Here is a 24,074-nt window from a genome sequence, read left to right as displayed (position 1 = left end):
GCATTGGGAATTCCCTGGCGGTCCAGTGGTTAGGACTCCGTGCTCTCACCGCTGAGGGCCTGGGTTCAATCCCTTGTCAGAGAACTAAGATCCCATAAGCCGTGCAGTGCAACCAAAAAATAAAAAAGAAATGGCATTGAAACAAAGGGAGTGGGTGTAAGGCAGAATTTAGATTAAAAGAAACTATGAGACATATCAACCAAACATAATATTGTTTGGATATTGATGCTAACAAACGAACTGAATAAAAAAAATATTTGATAAAAGACATTAGAGGTAAAACTATTAGATTAATTTAAGGAATTACTGTTCATTTTATTGTGTATGATAAAGATACTGTGTTTATATATATTTTTAAATCCTCAGCTTTCATTTAGTTGCAAAATAATACAATGTCTGGGAACAGCAACATGGGTACATGGGAGTTTATTATAATCATCTCTTTGCATATGTTTGAAACTTTCCATAATAATGTTTTTAAAAGAGACTCTCACATTTACTTTTAGTTCACTGGGAATCACATGAAGCCAAGTTTGGAAATGCCCAGATATATTAAATTAAAATTTTTATCACTGAAATTTATATTATTATTAGAACTAATTATTTGACAAAATGTTGAATAAGATTCAAAGGATCTTAGGGCACCTGGCCTTGAATCCCAACACTGCCACTTACTAGCTACAGTAACTTTGGGCAAGTCACTTAACTTCCTGATTTTCCCAATCAGTAAAATGCAGCTGATTAATACCATCTACTTCACAGGATTGTTGGGAGGATTAAGTAAGAGTGTAAAAGTGGTCTGTGAACTCTTAAGACCCTGTGGAAACACTGGCTGTTAATATTGTTCACCTTAAATGTTTCACTCAGGACAGCTCTTCTCATGCATCGAATACTACTGGCTATGCTTGTGCCAGAAATCAGCATGTCTGGATACAGAATCAAATATCCAAAATCTTCATCTATTATCCAAGTATCGGATATGCAGTCTCCCTCTAAATGAATGATGTCCCCTGGCTCTACTGGTACAGAGCACCTGAAAATAAAGCAAAATTAAAGTATACATATTTTAGATTCCTACATTTAAACATATTAAGGAGGCTTCAAAAATAACTGGAGGAAAAAAATAAAATAACTGGAGGGACCTCTCTGGTGGACCAGTGGTTAAGACTCCGTGCTCCCAATGCAGGGGGCCCGGGTTCGATTCCTGGTCAGGGAACTAGATTCCGCATACCGCAACTAAGAGCCCGCACACAGCAACGAACATCCCACGTGCCACAACTAAGACCCAGCGCAGCCAAATAAATAAATATTTTTAAAAAATAAACAAATAACTGGATATCTTATATAAAGAAATAAGTATTTCTAAATTTCTGGGTCTTGCATTATCTACTGCAAAAGCTATCAAATTATTAACAGTGTATAGCTTCAATTATGGATGAGGTTGTTCTAATAATAGTTCTCTCATTCTTAAGACTTATACCTACAGCTTCTATAAGCCTTGAGGCATGAAGCCGAACACAATGTACCAAGAACAAAATCATATTTATCGAGTTCAAACCATCCAACTTGCAGCCTAGACAGAGTTAGACCTCCACCTTCTCTGCATCTCCCCTTCACCCCTCACATACCACACACTGCTTGAGAAGCAACAGCTAGAGTCTAAGGATGTTCTCTGCGGTACACAGGCCTCTCACTGTTGTGGCCTCTCCTGTTGCAGAGCACAGGCTCCGGACACGCAGGCTCAGTGGCCATGGCTCACGGGCCCAGCCGCTCCACGGCATGTGGGATCTTCCCGGACCGGGGCACGAACCTGTGTCCCCTGCATCGGCAGGCAGACTCTCAACCACTGTGCCACCAGGGAAGCCCTAAGGATGTTCTTATGCTGTGATTAGTTTTCCTCTTAGTGAGAACTAAATGAGGTTTAAGCTGCAGTCCCAGAAAGCACTGGGAAATAGGAAGTAGTGATTTAATAAATCCCCTTGTACTTGATTTTCAAATGACAATAAAAGTTTTGGAATAAGGGACTTGAGATGCTAGTGTAATAGGCACAATCCTTATGCAAAATTAATTCAGGTTCATATCTACTCTCTTTATTAACAATTAAATTATTGCAACAGCCACACAAGCCCATGTAATAGTTTGTAAGACAGCACCCTTAAGACTCTGCCAGAAGAACGCCCAAAGTCACACAAAAATTACCAGTCATTCCTAAGGATACACAGTTCTTTACATTCTAGCGACTGCGAAGCAGTGATGATTAGGTGCTTTTCATGGTTTCCTTCTTCATTCTGTACAATATTGACTGCTAATACCAGGTACCGGTTATCCATTCCTCGGCTCAGAACTGCTTTAGAAAAGGAAGCTTCCACCTTCTTCTTCTGAAATCTAAAGCATACACATACAAAACTACTGTAGCACAAGCATTAAATAAGAAGCCATCCAATCTCTTTTATCTACAAACCAACCTTCTAGTTTTCTAGGTTTGTTTCTTCCAGTAAGCTTATCACAAGACCATTGGCTAAAAGAGGTAAAGAGAGAGAGCAAGGGCATAGCAGAATTCCTATTATAAAAACTTCCCAGAAGCAATGCCATTTAAAACATACTTATGATATGGATTTTTCCAAATATAAGCTCTATGAGGAGCTCTTTGGGACATCTATGATTATGAGGACGAATGGTAAATTGAAAAATATTAGACACAAATTCCTACCACTGGTGCAAACCTTCCCAAAGTACAAGTGAAAGGAAATGTCTAGGACACTATCTTTTTGTAAATAAAAGATGTTTGTTATGGAAAAATATAGTGTGGGTGGTTTGCTGGAAGTCCTACTGTGAGCTTCATTATTATATTAATCTTTCAGTTAGGAGAGTACTTAGAAATCACCTAGTCCAACCTACTATTTAATGCAGGAAATCATTCTATAAAACCTCATTGGGGATCAACTAGCCTATGCTTTGTAGAGAAAGCAAGATTAATACCTGTCATCTTAACCATTCCTTCATAGAGTAACTCAGAAATGTCTTATTTATAATGGGCAAGTCGATTTCACAATTCTTTTATCCACTGATCCTAGCCGCCTGAAAACTGCAAAATACTCTAATCTCTCCTCTAGAAAACATTAATTCCCTCTTAAATCTTTCCAGTTTGACTGCAGTCTTTGTCAGTGACAGTCCAAAGTCATTATCTCTCCAGTTATTACCCTAAAACTTTACCCTAAAACTGTCTTTGTCACCCAACCTTTGTAACCCACCTAGGTTATATTCCTCATTCACCTACCCACGTAGCCTCAGGCCATGAATTTCCCAAGGTCAGCTGGGACGCTTTAAGGATCTCCCAAAAGGTACTGCTGATCACAACTCAAAGCGCAAAGCTCCGTCAACAATAATTAGCCTCAATATCATTACTACTGACAATTCTACACTATGCTTGCGGGCCAATTTCCCCAATTTAAGCCGCTCTGAGGGTACAGATTTCTCCCTGGGATAACTTTCTCCAATTAAACATGAAGAAAAGCGTCTAGCAGTTGCAATTTCGTTTTATGAAGACATTTAAGTTGGCTAGGACTCCCCAAATTCAGGAAGTGGTGATATCAAGATTAAGAATGAACTGCTGGGTGAGGGAGAATATTCAAGCCCTGGCCCGGGCTTGGCCCCAAAGAGAACCCTGGGAAACAGACCCCAGTTCCGGAGGCTCCTCGGGCGCCCCGGGACTTGAGCCTGGTTACTCTGCCCCAGCCCCGGTCCGCGGAGGCGCGGGTACGGCCTTTCCCGCTCCCTGCTTTTCAAATCTCCCGCTTTGTTCCCAGAACCTCCCCCCGCTCCGCTCACAGCTCCGCCGGCTGCGCAGCGTTATCTCCGAAACTCTTCTCCATTAGCAGCTCCAGTTCGTCCACCTGTTCCATCCCGACCGCAGAGACCTCAAACTGCCGCCAGGTGAATTCAGGGGAACCCGGAGCAACACACGGGGGGAAAAGGACCGCGAGACCGCGTGGAGCCGCGCGCATGCGCCGACCAGCCGAGGTCCCAAGTGACCTGCGCGGGCAATTCCTACGGCGCCCTGCGCGTGAGGCGCTTTTGCTCCTTTGCCTTAGAGTTTGGAAAACAGGGAGTCTTCGTAATCTGGCCCAGACTAAATGCTCCGGCTCCTCTGTCTCTCTCTGTCTCTCCCCCTCCCCCTTCCCCTCCCTCCCTCTCTCTCGACACGCCGACCCATGTCCGACACACGCACTTAGTATGAACAAAACTGCAGTTGCCCAAACCAAGGCGTCCCTTGTTAGCTTACGGAATTTTTCACTCTTTGGCAAACAACCTCTCCTCCTTTTTTTCTGGCTCAACTGAGAAAATGGAAGCTGTCAGGAAAGAACTTCCTCATCATGCCATGACTAAATCTACAAAACCACTAATATCTCCTCCCCATTTTATAACCTCTTTCCACTTCTTTTCAGCAGTGGACAGAGCGTTCCTCCTATCAATGGGCAATCCCTCTACTTCTACTTGGGATCCCAAGGCCTCTTACATTCTCAAGGGCATTACTTCTTCTGTTATTCCCTCATTCTCTACTATCCTCAATCTGGCCCTCATTATTGGATCACTCCCTGGTTTGTAATGCTTCCCAGTATCTCTCATCTTGAAATGATGTTACCTTGATGGAACCTTTTCTCTCTTGGCCACCCTCCTGAGGAAAACTTCTTTAAAGAATTTTTTTCAAGGCTATATCCAATTTCAACTCCTATTCGCTGCCGCAACTAAACATGCAGCAACGAAGATCCCGCATGTGGCAACTAAGACCCGGAGCAGGCAAAATAAATAAATAAATAAATATTTTTTAAAATACAGAAATGTGTAAAATCACTTCCTAAGGGTTTCACCCAACTTAAAATAATCTTTATCAAAAGTTATCTTTCACATTCATGTTTATTCATATAAAATTATGAAGAAGTTATGATCAACTTCCTGGAAAAACAAGAATGGAAAATCCTTGCCTGTAGTAGTTACAGATTTTGTACCTGTGATGCCATAATCAACTGGTTTTCTTCCAACATCGCAGGCCCTCCTCAATCTCCTTTACTGTCTCTTCATTTTTCTGCCTCAGAATTCAGTTCTGAAAATTTTATTTGTCTACTAGCTCCCTAGGTTATTTCAACCATCTTCATGGCTTTATTTATTTTTATAAACTTATTTATTTTTGGCTGTGTTGGGTCTTCGTTGCTGTGCGCGGGCTTTCTCTAGTTGCGGTGAGCGGGGGCTACTCTTTGTTGCGGTGCACGGGCTTCTCATTGCGGTGGCTTCTCCTGTTGCGGAGCACGGGCTCTAGGCGTGTGAGCTCAGTAGTTGTGGCTCACGGACTCTACAGCGCAGGCTCAGTAGTTGTGGCGCACGGGCTTAGTTGCTCCGCAGCATGTGGGATCTTCCCGGACCAGGGCTCGAACCCGTGTCCCCTGCACTGGCAGGCGAATTCTCCACCACTGCGCCACCAGGGAAGCCCCATTGTCATCGCTTTAAATACCATCTCTATCCTGCCAATTCTCAAATTCATATTTACAGGCAAAGCTTTTCCTCCAAATTCAAGAGTCCAACTGCCTGCTTGACATCTCCACTTGGAGGGAAGGGGGAAACTTCTTTAACATGGCCAAAATGGAAAAATAAAAATTTTTTTTTGGCCGCGAGCCTTGCAGGGATCTTAGTTCCCCAAACCCAGGCCTCCTGCAGTGGAAGTGCAGAGGCCTAAACACTGGACTTCCAGGGAATTCCCTAAAATAGAACTTTATATTTCCCCAACAAACCTATTATTCTTCTCAGTAATAGCACTAACCACCTAGCAGATAAGGCCAGAAACCCAGAAATCATCCTTGATTCCTTTCTGTTACTACCCACATCCAATCCATAGGCAGACCCATAGATTCTGCCTCTAAAACGATCTTAAATCTCTTCATTCCTTTCCATTTCCACTGTCACTACCTAATCATTATCTCTCACATGTGCGTCCATTCTTCTCTCCCTGCAATTTATTCTTTTCCCTTTCCTAATATTTTATCATAAAAACTTTCAAATGTACAGAAAAGTTAAAAGAATTATATCATGGGGCTTCCCTGGTGGCGCAGTGGTTGAGAGTCCACCTGCCGATGCAGGGGACGCGGGTTCATGCCCCGGTCCGGGAAGATCCCACATGCCGCGGAGCGGCTGGGCCCGTGAGCCGCGGCCGCTGAGCTTGCGCGTCCGGAGCCTGTGCTCCGCAACGGGAGAGGCCACAACAGTGAGAGGGCTGCGTACCGCAAAAAAAAAAAAAGAATTATATCATGAACACCATATACCTATCACCTAAATTTTACAATTAACATTTGCTATCTTTAGCAAATGTTATCATTCATTATCACAATGTATATCTATCTATCCATCCATGAATTCAAGTGTTTCTTTTTAAATGCATCTCAAAATAGCAGACATCAGTGCCTTTCACCCCTGAACACTTTAGCATGCACATCATTAGCTAGAGTTCAATATTTTGTCTGTGGTACTTTAAATGTTTTATGTAAATTTCATATGTGAATTGTAGAATTTACAATAAAATGAAATGCACAAATCTTGTGTGTACCATTTGATGAATTTTGACAAATGTGTTTGACACCAATGCTTATTAAGATACAGAATGTTATCATCACCCCCAGAAAGTTCTCTCATACCTCTTCCCAGGCAATTCCCACATCCATCCCTACTGGAAACCCAACCACTAAACTGATTTTTTTTCACCAGAGATCTGATTTGTCTATTCTACAAGTTCATATAATGAAAATCACATGGTATGTACTATTTTGTATCTGGCTTCTTTTACTCAGTATAATGTTTTTGAGATTCACCCATTTTGTTACATAAACCAGCAGTTTGTTCCTTTTTATTGCTGAATAGTAGTCTAACTTCGTCAGTCTCCAGTTGACAAACACCTAGATTATTTACGGTATTTTGCTATCTTGAATAAAGTGGCTACAAATATTCTTGTATACATTTTTTCATGGATGTGTCCTTCTATTTCTCTTGAGTAAATGCCTTGGTGTGATATTTCTGGGCCATGGGTAGGTTTATATTTAGGTTTAACATAAGAAACTGACAGACCTTTATGCAAGTGGTTGTAACATTTTACACTATAGCTGACGATGTTTCAGAATTCCAGTTTCTGCATATACTTGACAATATTTGATGCTATCAGTCTTTTCAGTCTTAATTTGCACATCCCCATCACTAATGAAATTTTATCATGTGCTCAGTCATTTGTATATCCTCCTTTGTAAATGTCTGTTCAGATCCTTTGCCCAGGGACTTCCCTGGTGGTCCAGTGGTGAAGAATCCGCCTTGCAATGCAGGGGATGCGGGTTTGATTCCCGGTTAGGGAACTAAGATCCCACATGCCGCAGGGCAACTAAGCCCACGCGCTGCAACTACTGAGCTCGCGCACCTCAACTAGAGCCCACGCGCCACAAACTACAGAGCCCAGGCGCCCTGGAGCCCGCGCCACAACTAGAGTGAGAAAACCCACACGCCACAACTAAAGAGAAGCCAGAGCACCACAACGAAGAGTCCACGTGCCACAAGGAAAGATCCCGCGTACCTCCACGAAGATCCTGCGTGCCGCAACTAAGACCCGACACAGCCAAAAATAAATAAAATAAATAAATAATAAATAGGGCTTCCCTGGTGGCGCAGTGGTTGAGGATCCACCTGCCAATGCAGGGGACACGGATTCGAGCCCTGGTCCGGGAAGATCCCACATGCCGCAGAGCAACTAAGCCCGTGCACCACAACTACTGAGCCTGCGCTCTACAGCCCGTGAGCCACAACTGCTGAAGCCCACGCGCCTGGAGCCCATGCTCCGCAAGAGGAGAAGCCACCACAATGAGAAGCCCGCGTACCGCAATGAACAGTAGCCCCTGCTCGCAGCAACTACAGAAAGCCCGAGCACAGCAACAAAAACCTAACGCAGCCAAAAATAAATAAATAAAATAAATTTTAAAATAATAATAATAAATAAATCTTTTAAAAAAATCCTTTGCCCATTTTTTTCTTAACTGCATTGTCCTTTTATTATTGAGTTACAAAAAAAATTTTTTTTCTTTTTTGGCTGTGCCAAACAGCGTGGGATCTTAGGTCCCCGACCAGGGATTGAACTCAGGACCTAGGCAGTGAGGGCTCGAAGTCCTAACCACTGGACCACAGGGAATTCCCCGGAAATCCTTTATATAATTCTTAATAAAAGACTTGTCAGATAGGTTCTGTGAGTATTTTCTCCCCATCTGTCGCTTGCCTATTCATTTTCTTAACAAGATTGTAACCCTGCAGGACCCTATGGGCCTTCCCCAAATCCTCTGCTTTAGCTCCTCTCTGAAGTCCCTAGATAATAGTATCTGATACACATTTCCTGAGTAGTTCTATAGACGTGAAAACCCCCCACCAAATGGAAGATGTTTGGTTTTTTTTTTGGCCACACCATGCAGCTTGTGGGATCTCAGTTCCCCGACCAGGGATTGAACCTGGGCCACAGTAGGGAAAGCCGGGCATCCTAACCACTAGACCACCAGGGAACTCCCTGGAAGGTGCTAACTACTTGATGATCATGAACACATAGCCCCCAGGCCTGAGGGAGCCTGATTGATGATGTTAACCCCTGTGACACACCCTGTTACCTCACAAGCTGATCACATACCTTGCGACCCCACCCCCTCACCTGGCAAGGCAGGGAGAAGCAAGAGGGAAGAGATATGGGAACATATGTATATGTATAACTGATTCACTTTGTTATAAAGCAGAAACTAACACACAATTGTAAAGCAATTATACTTCAATAAAGATGTAAAAAAAAAAACCTTTGCTGAAACCCTTCGGGGAGTTTGGGGATTTTAGAGCATGAGCCCTCCATCCTTCTTGTACTGGCGCCTTATAGTAAATGCTGCACTTTCCTTCACCACAACCCAGTGTCAGTAGCTTTACTGCAGTGGTGAGCAGACCCAAGTTTGGTTCGGTAACAAGATCTTTAGATATGAGTAAATTGTAATATTTATGAAGTCTAATTTATCCATTTTTCTTCTATGCTTTTCGCTTTCTGTGACCTGTGGAATCCTTGCCAACCCCTAGGAAGTAGAGATATTCTTTGTTTTCTTCTTGAAGTTTATTGTTTTATTTTTCATTTAGGTTTATGATCCATCTAAAATTAATTTTTGTGTGTGGTATGAGGTAGAGAATGAGTCGTGTTCCCAACCATGTGCATATCCAGTTTTTCCAGTAGCACCTGTACAAAAGACTACCCTTCCCCCATGGTATTGCTTTGGCACCTTGTTAAAAAAAAATCAAATGACTATGTAAGTATAGGTCCATTTCGGCTCTCTATTCTGTTTTTTTGTTGTTGTTTTTTTTTTTTTTTTTTTTTTTTGCGGTCGCGGGCCTCTCACTGTTGTGGCCTCTCCCGTTGCGGAGCACAGGCTCCGGACGCGCAGGCTCAGCGGCCATGGCTCACGGGCCCAGCCGCTCCGCGGCATGTGGGATCTTCCCGGACCGGGGCACGAACCCGTGTCCCCAGCATCGGCAGGTGGACTCTCAACCACTGAGCCACCAGGGAAGCCCCTATTCTGTTCTTTTGATGTTTGTGACTCCTTATGCCAGTATCACATTGTCATGATTACTACAGCTTTACAGTAAGTCATACAGACAGGTGCTGTATGTCTTTGTTCTTTTTAAAGATTGCTTTGGGTATTCTAGGTCCTTCACATTTCTATATAAATTTTAGAATCAGGTTGTGAATTTCTACAAAGAGCCTGTTGAAATTATGATTGAGATTACATTAGATCTAAAAATCAATTTGAGAAGTATTGATTTCTTTAAAATATAGAGACTTCTAATACATTAACCTGGTTTATCTCTCCATTTATATAGATTTTCTTTAATGTCTCTCGGCAACATTTTGTAATTGTCAGTGTAAAGCTATTGCATATATTTTGTTAAATTTAAGTATATATATTTTTATAAGTTTTTTTAAAATTTATTTATTTACTTTTTTTTTGGCTGTGTTGGGTCTTCGTTGCGGTGCGCGGGCTTCTCATCGTGGTGGCTTCTCTTGTTGCGGAGCACAGGCTCTAGGCACGCGGGCTTCAGTAGTTGTGGCTCACAGGCTCTAGAGCACGGGCTCAGTAGTTGTGGCAGACAGGCTTAGTTGCTCCGCGGCATGTGGGATCTTCCCGGACTAGGGCTCGAACCTGTGTCCCCTGCATTGGCAGGCGGATTCTTAACCACTGCAGCACCAGGGAAGCCCTAAGTGTATTTTTTTATGCTATTTTAAATGAAATTGTTTTTTAATTGCTTCCTGCTAGTATATAAAAATACAATCCTTAAAGTTTACCTTAGGACTTTCCTGGTGGTCCAGTGGTTAAGATTCCACACTTCCAATGCAGGGGGCACAAGTTTGATCCCTAGTCAGGGAACTAGGATCCCACATGGCGCATGGTGCGGCCAAAAAAATAAGATAGATAAAATTTACCTTATATCCTGAGACTTTGCCAGTAGTTGTTTTGTAGATTCATTAAGACTTTCTATGTAAATAATCATGTCATCTACAAATAGAGGCAGTTTTACTTCTTCCTTTCTGATCTTTATGCTTTTTATTTCACTTTCTTAAGTTCACTGGTTAAATAGAAGTTCTGACACTGGGCATCCTTGACTTCTACTGATCTCAGGGGGAAAGCATTCAATATTTCACTATTAAATATGATGCTTAGCTGTAGGTTTTTCATGAATATTTCCTATGGTTATCTAATCTATGTAAAAAACAAACCTCCAAAACTTAGTGTCTTTAAACAACAATCTTTTTTAAAATTAATTTATATATTTTTGTGGCATGTGGGATCTTAGTTCCCGAACCAGTGATCAAACCTGCGCCCCCTGCAGTGGAAGCAAGCCCTAACCACTGGACCGCCAGGGAAGTCCCCAACAATCATTTTTTTAGCTTATGAATTTTCATTTTGGGCAGGGCTCTGTGAGGAAAGCTTTTCTCTGTCCATGAAGCATCAGCTGGAAGCTGGAGGATCCACTTTGAAGATGGCTTACTCAAATGGCTGGCAAGTTGAGGCTGGCTGACAGTTTCTCTTACAGGGGCTGCCTGGCTTCCTCACAGCATGTCGTGAGGATTCCAAGAGCAAGCATTCCAAAAGACCAGATGGAAGCTGTTTCAGCTTTATGACATAACTTCAGAAGTAACACAGCATCACTTCCACTGTAGACACAAGCCCACTCAACCAGATGTAAGGGGAGGGAATGGTCTCTACCTCTTGATGGGATGAGTGTCAATGACACGAGAAGAACATGTGAGATGAGATGTATGGTTGGAAAATTCATCTGACAAAATGCTCTATCAGATTGAGGAAGGTCTACCCTAATGTGATTAATTTTTATAATGTATCAATTTTGAATTTTGCCAAGTGCTTTTTCTGTACTTTTGAAGTGCAGAAATTGAAGAATCATGTGTTTTTCTCCTTTATTCTGTGATTACAGGAAATTACACTATTGACTTAAGATTGTGAAACAACTTGGCACTCCTAGGATAAACCCAATTTCGTCACGATACAATAAACTTTTTATGTATTGCTGGATTTGATTTGCTAATATGCTGTTAAAGATTTTTCCATCTTTGTTCCTGAAGGATACTGGTTGGTAATTTTATTTTTCTGTAACAACTTGGTCAGGTTTGGGCATCAAGGTTATAGTGGCATCATAAAAGTGCTGTCTTCTAATTTCTGAAAGTTTGTATAAAATTATTTCTTTCTTAGATGTCCAAGAGAATTCACAATCTGAGCCTGGAGTTTTCTTTGTGGAAGGATTTTTGATAAATTCAGTTTCTTTAATTGGTTATGCAGATTTTGTTTCACCTACATCAGTTTTGGTTGTGATTTTCAAAGCCTCTGTCCATTTCATCTAAGTCATCAAATTCCTTAGCAAAGAGTTATTTAGAAATCCCGTATTATCTTTTTAACATCCATAGGAGCCATAGTAATGTCATCTTTTTCATTATTTTTTTTTTGGCCACGCCACATGGCTTGTGGGATCTTAGTTCCCCAGCCAGGGATTGAACCCGGGCCTTCGGCAATGAAAGCGTGGAGTCCTAACCACTGGACCACCAGGGAATTCCCCATTCTTGATATTGGTAATTTATGTTCCTTTTTAGTTATCAGTCTAGTTAAGGGGCTTACCAATTTTGTTGATCTCTTCAAAAAACCAATTTGGGGGTTTGTTATTTTCTCTATTATCTGTTTTTAATTTTGTTGATTTCTGTTGTTTTTTATTTTGTTGTTTTGTTTGTTTGTTTTGGCTGTGCCAGCATGTGGGATCTTAATTCCCCAACCGGGGATCGAACCCACACCCCCTGCATTGGAAGCACAGAGTCAACCACTGGACCACCAGGGAATTCCCTGATTTCTGTTTTAAGTGCATATAATTGTTGATAAAGCAGTAATCTTTGTAAAAATATAATCAGGCAATTTTATTCCCCTACTGAAAACCTTCAAGTCTTCCCATTGCATTTAGAATAAAAGACAAAATCATTACTACATCCTATAGAGCCCTAAATACATTGATCTGCCCTTTGTCTACTTCTCCAATCTATTTATTGCTACTCCCTCACTCAGGGAGCTTCATTCACACAGGGCTTAGATCCACCACTTATTGTGTGAACCTGGGCAAGTTACTTGATATCCCTGGGTCTCAATTATCCCAACTGTAAAAAAGGAATATTTAATAGTACCTATCTTATAGTACTGTTATAGAGTTAAGGCATCAAATAACGATATCTGACATACTTGTATAGCAACTGTATACTTAAACACTTATGTCAATTCTCTGAATATCAGACAGTGTTACAAACTAGAAATGAATGACAAATAATAAGTCATGTATATTTCCTGGCAATAATAAGTCATATATATTTCCTGTTCCATTTCTTATTTTAAGCACTTTTGATGCCTTTGTCTACTTCTCCAACCTATTTATTGCTACTTCCTCTCTCAGGGAGCTTCAATGACACTGGGCTTCTGACAATTCCTGTGTCAAACTAAACTTTTTCCTGTTTCAGAGTTTTTGTACTGTGCTGTTCCCTTCATCTGGGCCATTCTTCCCCCACAGCTCTTTGCACGACTACTTCCTTTTCATGTGTAGGATTAAGGTTAAGCACATCAAAGAAACTTTTCCCTGACCATTCTAAAGTAGCACTCTGATCCTTACACCCAACAATTATTCTCTATCATGTAATCTATTTACTTCCTTAATAAGCACTTTCCAGTAATTTCCTGGTAGTCTCAGGGTTAGGACTCTGTGCTTTCACTGTCGAGGGCCCTGCATTCAATCCCTATTCAGGGAACTAAGATCCCGCAAGCCACTTGCTGGGGGGAGGGGGGCCAGGGGGGGCAAAAATATTTTCTAAAGCACTTTCCAACATCTATAATCATTCTATTAATTGGTTTGTATTTATTACATATTAGAGCTTTATGTGAATAGGAAGGATACTACTGTGTTGAAGTATAGCATCATGGCTAGTAGACTACGCTGTAGGCTGAATCTTAGATCCACCACTTATTGTGTGAACCTGGGCAAGTTACTTGATATCCCTGGGTCTCAATTATCCCAACTGTAAAAAAGGAATATTTAATAGTGCCTATCTTATAGTACTGTTATAGAGTTAAGGCATCAAAAGTGCTTAAAATAAGGAATGGAACATAGTAAATACTCAGGAAATATACATGACTTATTATTTGTCATTGATTTCTAGTTTGTAACAATGTCTAATATTCAAAGAATTGATGTAAGTGTTTAAGTATACAGTTGCTATACAAGTATGTCAGATATCATTGGCCCAACTCTGCAAGGCAACGCATACTCATATAATATAGGTATTATTATTCGCCATTCATCCTGGCTCAAATTAGCAACAAGACATTTCTGTGAAGAAAAAACAAATAACTTTCTTTCTAAATTGCTCTTTCCCTAAACTATTTGCGCCTCGTTTCTCTCTACTAGAACATTTTCTCCAAAAACAGGAACCAAACCTTCCTTCTGCCCATCAGTAAACATCACTGAGCAACTATTATGATGCCATACCCTGTGCTCCTTAAAGGGGATGAAGGTATGACTCTGCCCATGAAGGAACCAATGGGAGGACACGTAAACATGCAGTAACCAAAAAGTATGGTACATACCCTGTTAGAGAAATACCCAGTGATAGATGCTATTGGTAATCCAAATCAGACTGCAAGTACAGTTAACAGACCTCTCAAGGTATGCCCCCATAATGCTGATATAATCCGTGGCACACAATGGGTGCTGCATAAATGGATGTTGAGTAATCTGGAGGAAAATGTTGTAAGATATTATTATATATACCCACTAACCTTTTCATCTCCACACAGACCACCATTAAGAGCTAGGAATGGTACCTCACTCATCAGTCCCTAAACAAAATCACTGCCCCATTCTATAAATCAGAGGGCTGTACCCAATAAAAGGCAAGGAAAGTATTACAATGGAGATCAAAACAGAAACGGTCAATATTCAAATTGAAGATAATCTGTCAAGATTCACTTTGCGTTATCAATCTGAAATAAATCAGATAAAAATACAGTCATTATTTTAAGTATTCTTCCATTATGTTTAATATTTGTGCTTCAATAATGTAAATAGTTAAAAGAGAGGAATAACTGTTGAAATATGAAAATTTATTTTTAATAACCTATGTATTCTGTAACAGACATAGAATGCAAATTTTTATTTAAAAAAATATTTGCAGTCCTCTTTTGTTAACATAACTGAGATACTTATTTTATAAATTTAAATTATCTTGAGATTTGATAGCAGTATTTAGCTACAGTGTAGCCGAGAAATGAAAATATACAAAATAGTTTTAAGAACACATGTATTTTTACCTGTGGGTACACTTATAAATCATACAAAGATACACACTTATTTTAAAATAAAGACTTTGAAAATGAAACCAGTTCATAAAATTTTTACCAAGTTATGACAAGAAATCTTTTATGCAAAAAAATAAAAATTGAAGCAGAAATAACACTTTCAATTTAGTTTTCTAATGTCTTAAAAATCACATCAATTCTACAAATTGCTGTTTCTGAGGACAGAACTATAACTGTTCCCCTCCCATTTTTGTCATGCTTATAATAAAACATAAAAACTACTCTAAACATAATAACTGGAATTCTTACATTTTAAACCATTTTAATATAAATGATAGCAATTCAGATCATGTTTTACATTTCTACTTAAGTTTATATTGCACTAAAATTATTTTACGTGGAAGAACTAGTTGCTGTGTCATAACATAATACTTGGAAACATTCTTTGACATTCACATCTATATTAATGGATATTTCACAGTCCACTTAAATAAATTTTCTAGTATACATCAAATCATCTAACAAAAACAAATCTATAATGCTAACTTGTTTTGAGAGCAAAGATATTCAGTATTTACTATTACTGCCTTTGGGAAATACACTGACTTTTAAAAACACATTTAAATCACTCAGAAACTGGGAATAACATTTGAGCAATACCTGAAAATTCTTGACTTACTGATGAGTCTCTACATGGTTACTTTTTGAATACAACATTTATCAAAACATGAAGAGAAAAAGTGTTTGTCCTTTTATCCAGTGGAGCAGAATTATGAGAAGAGAAATATTAAGAATACTTCAATACTGGCTTCTATGTTTTATATAACTTAAAATTTCAGCTCTCATCATTCTGCTGCAATATAACCAAGACTGTTAATAATAATAATAACAATAACAGCAACCAACACTAGAGTCTTTGAAAATCATGATTACAATTAAAAGCTTGGAATAGCATGATAAAACTAATGGCAACCTTTTGAATCCCATTTTAAGTTAGTTCTATCCAAATAATACTTTAAAATGGTTTCAAATAACCTTACTGATTAGCCAGCATCAGCTTAGGATTTTTTTGCAATGTTCTAAGATATAACTTTTGGCATAAAAGTATAGTAAGCACTTTTGATTTGTGATGAATAGAAAAATCAAGTACTAACATACCAGTGGTTCCTGTGACAGGGTAAATATCCCCCTTCAAGTAATGTTCTCCCCAAATTAAATTAACATTTTATTTTTCCCTCTGAGAGTTTATTAAGGAAAAGAAATAACGATATTTTTTAATTGAGGTGAAAAAACTGCTTCATAAGTTCATATGTTGTAAAAGCCACTGCCTGAGAAGGAACGCAGCGAATGTAATTAAGAGATAAACCACGATATAATCCTTTTCGAATTCCATGGTGTCCATAGACATACTTCATAGTCTCCCGCATGGTACTGAAAGAGAATGGTTAAATGATGACACCTTTATGCCCAGTCATGAAGAGACAATTTCAGGATCCATAATAGCATTTTTAAAAGAAGCTAAAAATGCCATCTTGAGTAGCTTTTGGAAGGCAAGTGTTAAAAGGAAGCCGGCGCACTGCAATGAAGAGTAGCCCCTGCTCGCCACAACTAGAGAAAGCCCGTGCACAGTAACAAAGAGCCAACGCAGCCAAAAATAAATAAATTAATTAATTTTTTTTAAAAAACCAAGCTAAAAATTCATAATAAAAGAGCAATTCATTCCAAACAAGTACAAGCATTATGCATAGAATTCCGGGGCTCATTAATACAATATATTTTGTTTGCATTATGTCTGTGACATTTACTAGCAACACTATTTCATAATAATATTTGAAATATTGATGTAGTCTTTTTAAAGGATATATGAGCAGTTGCCCTTTAAACTCTCAAGTTTCTGCTCAAGTTCTATGCTACTAAAGCTTGAAGGACTATCTTCCAGATTTCATCAATAAAGACTTTCTTGTTTCAGTGTTCTTTCCTTTCAAACCAATATTTTGGGCTTTGTCTTTCTCTTTCAATATGCAATGTAGACTGAAATATTCAAAAAATCTTTTGGGTGAATGAAGGCAATTCATGGTCCTGAATAAACATTCTGCTCTTCCCCTGAGGAACAACACATCACCAATCAAACAGAATGATTCGAAATCTCTACAGATTATAGAAAACTCTAGAGCTGTGCTATGCAATAGTGGTAGCCACTAGCCACATGTGGCTACTGAGTACATGAAATGTGGCAAGTCCTAAATTGAGATGTGCTGTGAGTGTAAAATACACCCTGGATTTCAAACACTTAGTGTTTTTTTTTAAAAGGATGTAAAATACTGAAATGTTGAAGTGATAAATTTTAAATATATTGGTTTAAATAAAATATTTTAAAACAATTTCATGTTTCTTTTTATACTTTTTTAATGTGGTTAGGTTACCAGAAAATTTTAAATTACATATGTGGCTCACATCATATTTCTATTTAACAGAGCTGCTCTAAAATTAAATTTGTTTTTGTTTTTTTTTTTGGCTGCAAGGCTTGTGGGATCTTAGTTCCCTGATCAGGGACCGAACCCTGGCCCCCACAGTGAAAGCACCGAGTCCTAACCACTGGACCACCAGGGAATTACCTAAACTGAACATTTTAACAGGAGGATTAGGACCTGATTAAATTCAGTTTACCAAAGAATATTATGGGATATAAAATGAAAGCTCTAGACTACTAGTGAGATCACAGTCCTATCTCCCTACTTACTATACACATTACATTTCCTAAAGAAATTGAACAATGACAAATGAAGAACTTACAGGCACTTTTCAAATTCTGGAAGAACAGTTCCTAACTGCATTCGCCGACGTGTTACATCAAATGGGTAGCTAAAAGAAGAAAAAGAAGGACTTAAAAATGATTTTTAGTTTTCTACTCAGCAATTATTGAATACAAAGCCCTATGTATGCTAGGAAATAATGTGTTCCTATTTTCTTACTGTTTTGTCTAATCTGGGAGTCAGGATATAGGCATATGAATAAAATCAAATAACAATACAGAGGTCTCCTTGCCTTTGCCTAAGTGGTTCCCTTGGGTTAAATGATTCTTCTCTTTCATCACCCATTATCAAGTTCTATTTATTCCCCCAAACCAAATTAAATGATGCTTCCTGAGGAAATAGACTGGGTGCTTTCCATTGTTGTAACCCTAAGACAGGGTTTCTTAACTTTGGCACTATTGCCATTTTGGGTTGGAAAATTCTTAGTTGTGGGAGCTGTCCTGGGCATTGTAGGGTGTTTAGGTAAATCCCTGGCTTCTACCCACTAGATGCCAGTAGCACAACCCCAGTTGTAACAACGAAAAATGTCTCCAGACATTAATAAATGTCCACTAGAGACGAAACCACCCCAGTTAAGAACCACTACCCTAAGAGTATTCAGCAAGTGCCCCTGTATACAGTAGGCCAACAAAAAATTCTCCTTAAGGGCTAAAATTAACAATACAGATAATTGCTTATAGAGGATAGAGAAAATTCTATGTGAAAAGATTGCCTGATTCTGCAACTATGTATGGTGATGAATGTTAACCAGACTTAATATCAAATCATTATGTTATATACCAGAAACTAATATAATATTGTATATTAATTATACCTCAATTTAAAAAAAATTTTACAGATTGCCTAAAATGAAATATACAAAAGTAATCTCTTAGGAGTGGGACCCTAGGTGATTTTTTTTTTAAATTACTTTTTTGGGGCTAACGTTGACTGCTTATGTTAGGTCCTGTGCTAAGCAATTTATGTACATTATCTCATTCCATCTTTACAACTGTGTTAAGTAGGTACTGTTATCTCAATATTAAGATAAGAAAATTGAGTCTTAGGGCTTCCCTGGTGGCGCAGTGGTTGAGAATCTGCCTGCCAAGGGACACGGGTTCGAGCCCTGGTCTGGGAAGATCCCACATGCCGCGGAGCAACTGGGCCTGTGAGCCACAACTACTGAGACTGCGCATCTGGAGCCTGTGCTCCGCAACAAGAGAGGCCGAGATAGTGAGAGGCCCGCGCACCGCGATGAAGAGTGGCCCGCGCTCGCCGCAACTAGAGAAAGCCCTCGCATAGAAACGAAGACCCAACACAGACAAAAATAAATATATAAATAAATTTATTTAAAAAAAGGAAAATTGAGTCTTAGAGACATTTGCCATGTCATAAAGCTGCTTTCTACTTCCCTATTCAAAGCTCTCGTTCATACACACATATATATATATACACACACATATGTATATATACATACATACATACATACATATAATATATACGTAAGTATTATATGACAAAAATAATTATATACTTTTATATACATTTAAATTTACTATGAAATAATTGTAATAAAAAAACCACCCGTGTACCAACCAAACAGCTTAAGAAATAACATTACTAACAGATGAAGAGCTCTATGCATCTAAGCAGCATCTCCATGAATTATCTTTTTTTTTTTTGGCCCTGCTTCACGGCTTGCAGGATCTTATCTCCCCAACCAGGGATCCAACACATGTCCCCTGCAGTGAAAGTGCGGGGTCCTAACCACTGGATCACCAGGGAATTCCCCTCCATGAATTATCTTTTTTAAAATTTTTAAAATATTTATTTATTTTTGGCTGTGTTGGGTCTTCGTTGCTGCACGCAGGCTTTCTCTGTTGCGGCGAGTGGGGGCTACTCTTCGTTGTGGTATGCGTGCTTCTCATTGTGGTGGCTTCTCTTGTTGTGGAGCATGGGCTCTAGGCGTGCGGGCTTCAGTGATTGTGGCACATGGGCTCAGTAGTTGTGGCACACGGGCTTAGTTGCTCTGCAGTATGTGGGATCTTTCCGGACCAGGGCTCGAACCCGTGTCCCCTGCCTTGGCAGGCGGATTCTTAACCACTGCGCCACCAGTTAAGTCCTGAATTATCTTTTAATGGGAGGTGGAGATAGGAAAAAACTTTATGGGGAATAAAGGGACCAAACCTCAACCTGAAGGATTCAGTTTCCAAGCAGGAAAAGATGTGTCCGGGTAGAAAGAATTGATTAATAAAGAGAAAGTAAGAAGACAAAGTACAAGGATCAGAACTAGGGAAATAACAATGGGAAAGAAAGAAAATAACATTCTAGGTAATGTTTTTAAGCAAAAAAATGACAAAAATACTTGGATATGTACAATGTGAAAAATGATCTCAAGGTATTATCAGGACTAGAAGATTAATGGTGATCGATAACAAATAGGAAAGTTGGGGGCCGAGGACAGACATGAAAAAAAAGACAAGAAAGCAGTATATGAATTACAGAGCTTGAACTGAGGACAGAAGTCCAGGTATAAACATCCAAGAGCTTGCTAGAGAAGTAATGAGTCAGCAATGAAGATTTAAATAGAATTAGTTATCTGTACAGAGGTGACCATTGAAACAATAAAGATAGATGAGCTATTCTGGATGTTTACGGGAAGAGCAGAGGACCAAAGTCTGGCTAGGCCTTAAAAAAATCAGCACAGATAGGTAGGAGGAGGAAGACATGAATCAGCAAGATACCTGAAAAGGGAAAGTTGCCGCAACTAAGAGTTCGCATGTCACAACTAAAGATCCAGTGCAGCCAAATAAATAAATAAATAAATAATTTTTAAAAAAAGAGTCAGTGGGTGTAGAATATAGCTTATGAAGTAAGTGGAAAAGAGAAGACAGATTTTAAAGATCTAAACTGGAAGTAAATAATAAAGAAAAGGGGCAGTAAAACCAAGAAGAGAATCAGAATAGCTAGAGGTGATCATGTCTCCGCAAATGAACAAGGTTCCGCAGCCATGTTTCTAAAAGTAAACTACACACCTTTTTTTTTTTTTTAATATTTAGTTATTTATTTGGCTGTGTCAGGTCTTAGTTGTGGCATGCGGGATCACTCTCGCCACGTGCGGGATCTTTTAGATGTGGCCTTCGGGATCTTTAGTTGCGGCATATGAACTCTTAGTTGCGGCATGTGGGATCTAGTTCCCTGACCAGGGATTGAACCCGGGCCCCCTGAATTGGGAGCGCGGAGTCTTAGGCACTGGACCACCAGGGAAGTCCCTATACCTTTTTTCCTTTACTTTCAGTCTAGTACGATCTGCTCCCACACACAAGCATACTGAATCTGCCTTCACAAAAGTAACCTTCATTGTGAAATCCGATGAATACCTTACTTTTCAGTACTTATCTTACTTTGAGTTTTCTTTTTCCATTGGATACTCTTTTTTGAGCCTTTGTGACACTACGATTTCCTGTTGTCTTCCTGTTTTTCAGGATACTCCTCAGTCACAGAGAGCTTCCCTTCTTCCTGTTCCTGAAAAGTTCCTGCTTCTTAGTATTCCAGCTCTTTTTTAATCTCATCTATCCAATCTCTCTTGGTCTACAGAAATTCTCTACAGCCAACTTTCCAATTACACTTTCCACCTAATTTATCTATGTCCCTAATACACTTATATTAATATAAAACTCCCTTGTATTGCTACTGTCTTAATAAGAGTATAGGCTTCTTGGGACTTCCCTGGTGGCACAGTGATTGAGAATCCTCCTGCCAATGCAGGGACACGGGTTCAAACCATGGTCCGGGAAGATCCCACATGCCGCAGAGCAACTAAGCCTGTGCACCACAACTACTGAAGCCTGCGAGCCTGGTGCCTGTGCTCCGCAACAAGAGAAGCAACCACAATGAGAAGCCCCCGCACTGCAACAAAGAGTAGCCCCGACTCGCTGCAACTAGAGAAAGCCTGCATGCAGCAACAAAGACCCAAGGCAGCCAAAAAAAAAAAAAAAAAGAAAAGAGTATAGGCTTCTTGAGGCAATACTTTTGTTTTTCCTTCAGTGAAACTCCCAATGCCTAGCATACTGACTGGCACAAAGTAGGCCTTCAAGATTTAGTGCACGAGAAGTTGTACCTACACACATACACACACACACACACACACACACACACACACAATAAATGGCTCAAATTTCAGAAAACTCATACATGCAATTCATGAGGAAATATGGATGAAAACTATAGTGTTTCTTTCTAGCTTTCTTTTTCCTTTCTTTTAAAATCCACAGAAATTGAGTAGGTTCAAACTAATTTGGTCAATTTGGCACGAAGTTATTTATAATATGCTTAAAGTGCAGGCACACTGGAAAAAATGTATTAAATTAATATTTATATTTTGCAAGGGATCCTGTGTCTTAATAATCTATTAGAAAAAATAAGACAACTAACCAATGCTAAAAATCAGTATTGGATAAATGTAATTTAACTTAATTAAGTTGATGAACAAACTTACGATATTGTCTGTGCTATTGCTCCAGCAACACCACCACAAAGTAAGTTTATGTGAGTTTTCAAAACTAAGACATTAGGATTGTCTGATGAAGGTCTGCCAAGAAGGGTAGGAGCATGGGAAAGCCCAACACTCTTTAAGGTACCAAAAGTAAAAAACGAAACACCTGAAAAACAAAATATAAATTCACCACAATGCTTAACAGAGATGTGAGCTGTGAGAAGACACCATTCTTACATAATAACCAATTAACTCAATTGGTTATTATCAACCAATTAACTCAAGGGACTAACTATGCATTTCCTGATTTCCAATGTTTGGCTTAATCTAAGACAAAAAGATTTAATTAATGTTTACAAATAACCTAAAGATAACAAAATTACCACCTATAAAAAATTATACGTTGGTTTTTCACACACTAACATAATGTTCAGTTCACTGAATAAAGGTAGTAGTTGAGTATAATGCCACCTTATACATGAATAGAATTGAACAGTTTTCCAAGGTTTTACATAAGTAAAAGTTAAATTAATGATTAGTAACCTTACGTAAACATATTTACAATAACAATGATGGTGATAATGTAAGGTAGAGGCAAGAAATTCAAAAGTGATAAAGCATTGTTATTTCAATTCAATGTCTAATGTTGTCTTCCAGGAAAAGTTATGACAATGAGAGACTCACCAGACACATGGAATCTAATGAATATTGAATTAAGTTATTGATAATGTGCAGTTGGTGCTGGCTGAATATTTACACGATTTTATAATAAAAGGATTAAAGTCATACATTAAAAAAATTAGCAGAACTCAAGTATACTTATCAACTAAATATTACTCAAGATATCTTGATATTTACTGAATTTTAAAAACATACTGTAAAAGATACTTGATTCTTAAGAACAAATAAGCACTAACAAAAATTCAGTCTAGGATAACACCTCAATATATGCATTTATCTTTGTATAAAATTCTTACGATCTTATAGTATTTTATAATGATGCTATACAACTTTAGAATATTCATATACTTTTTTTTAAAGAAGTGGTTTTTATTTTTTAATTTTTAATTTTAATTTTATTTATTTTCGGTTGCATTGGGTTTTCGTTGCTGCACGTGGGCCTTCTCTAGATGCAGCGAGTGGGGGCTACTCTTTGTTGCGGTGCACAGGCTTCTCATTGCAGTGGCTTCTCCTGTTGCAGAGCACGGGCTCTAGGCACGCGGGCCCCCAGCAGTTGTGGCACATGGGCTAAGTAGTTGCGGCTCGCGGGCTCTAGAGCACAGGCTCAGTAGTTGTGGTGCATGGGCTTAGCTGCTCCGCGGCGTGTGAGATCCTCCCAGAGCAGGGCTCAAACCCATGTCCCTTGCATTCGCAGGCGGATTCCCAACCACTGCGCCACTAGGGAAGTCCCCATACACTTTTATATATGGGAAATCTATTCTATAGACTTAAATACAGAAATTTTAACCACAGGAAAAGCTCACAACAAGGAAATTCATAGCAAATTAAACACAAGTAGAAAAAAAATAGAAATACCTTAATTATGCAGAATGGTATTCACTGAAATATGACACAATTAATAAAAATGTGAATACTATTCAGAAATATGAAAAACATTTGGGAAATGGGAAAAAATTAAGAAACAAAATTATATACATACTATAACTATGTAAAAAATGTATTTCAAAAACAAAACTGAAAACAAACAAAAAAAATCAGAAAGAGAAAAAAATATAGTAAAAAAACTAAAGAGTTCTGATTCCAGCATAATGGCAGTCTAGGTATTCTGAGGGACTTTGTCATTGCAGAACAACTATATCCATTGCTGGGCTTACAAAAAGGAAGAGAAGGTTTCCA

General features: G+C 39.0%; 1 protein-coding gene across 4 annotated transcripts in view; it reads right to left on the bottom strand.

Annotated features, from left to right (window-relative positions):
• Positions 1-24,074, bottom strand: part of LOC132439981 (solute carrier family 25 member 16) — a 92,315-nt gene that overhangs the window by 44,473 nt on the left and 23,768 nt on the right. The window contains exons 7-10 of one of the 4 annotated variants that reach the window (XM_069541544.1): positions 22,221-22,383; positions 17,724-17,792; positions 2,200-2,385; positions 850-1,033 (exon numbers count right to left, since the gene is read on the bottom strand). In XM_069541544.1, coding sequence (XP_069397645.1) covers positions 850-1,033; positions 2,200-2,385; positions 17,724-17,792; positions 22,221-22,383 — 602 coding nt within the window. Of the gene's footprint in view, positions 1-849; positions 1,034-2,199; positions 2,386-3,828; positions 3,903-14,918; positions 16,390-17,723; positions 17,793-22,220; positions 22,384-24,074 lie in introns of those variants that run through there. The other 3 variants (XM_060034897.1, XM_060034926.1, XM_069541543.1) reach the window with 3 other exon arrangements.

Source organism: Delphinus delphis, chromosome 16, assembly GCF_949987515.2.
Source record: "Delphinus delphis chromosome 16, mDelDel1.2, whole genome shotgun sequence".
NCBI classification, from domain to species: Eukaryota; Metazoa; Chordata; class Mammalia; order Artiodactyla; family Delphinidae; genus Delphinus; species Delphinus delphis.
Note: the sequence above shows the minus strand (reverse complement) of the source record. Positions and strands in the feature narration are given on the sequence as shown.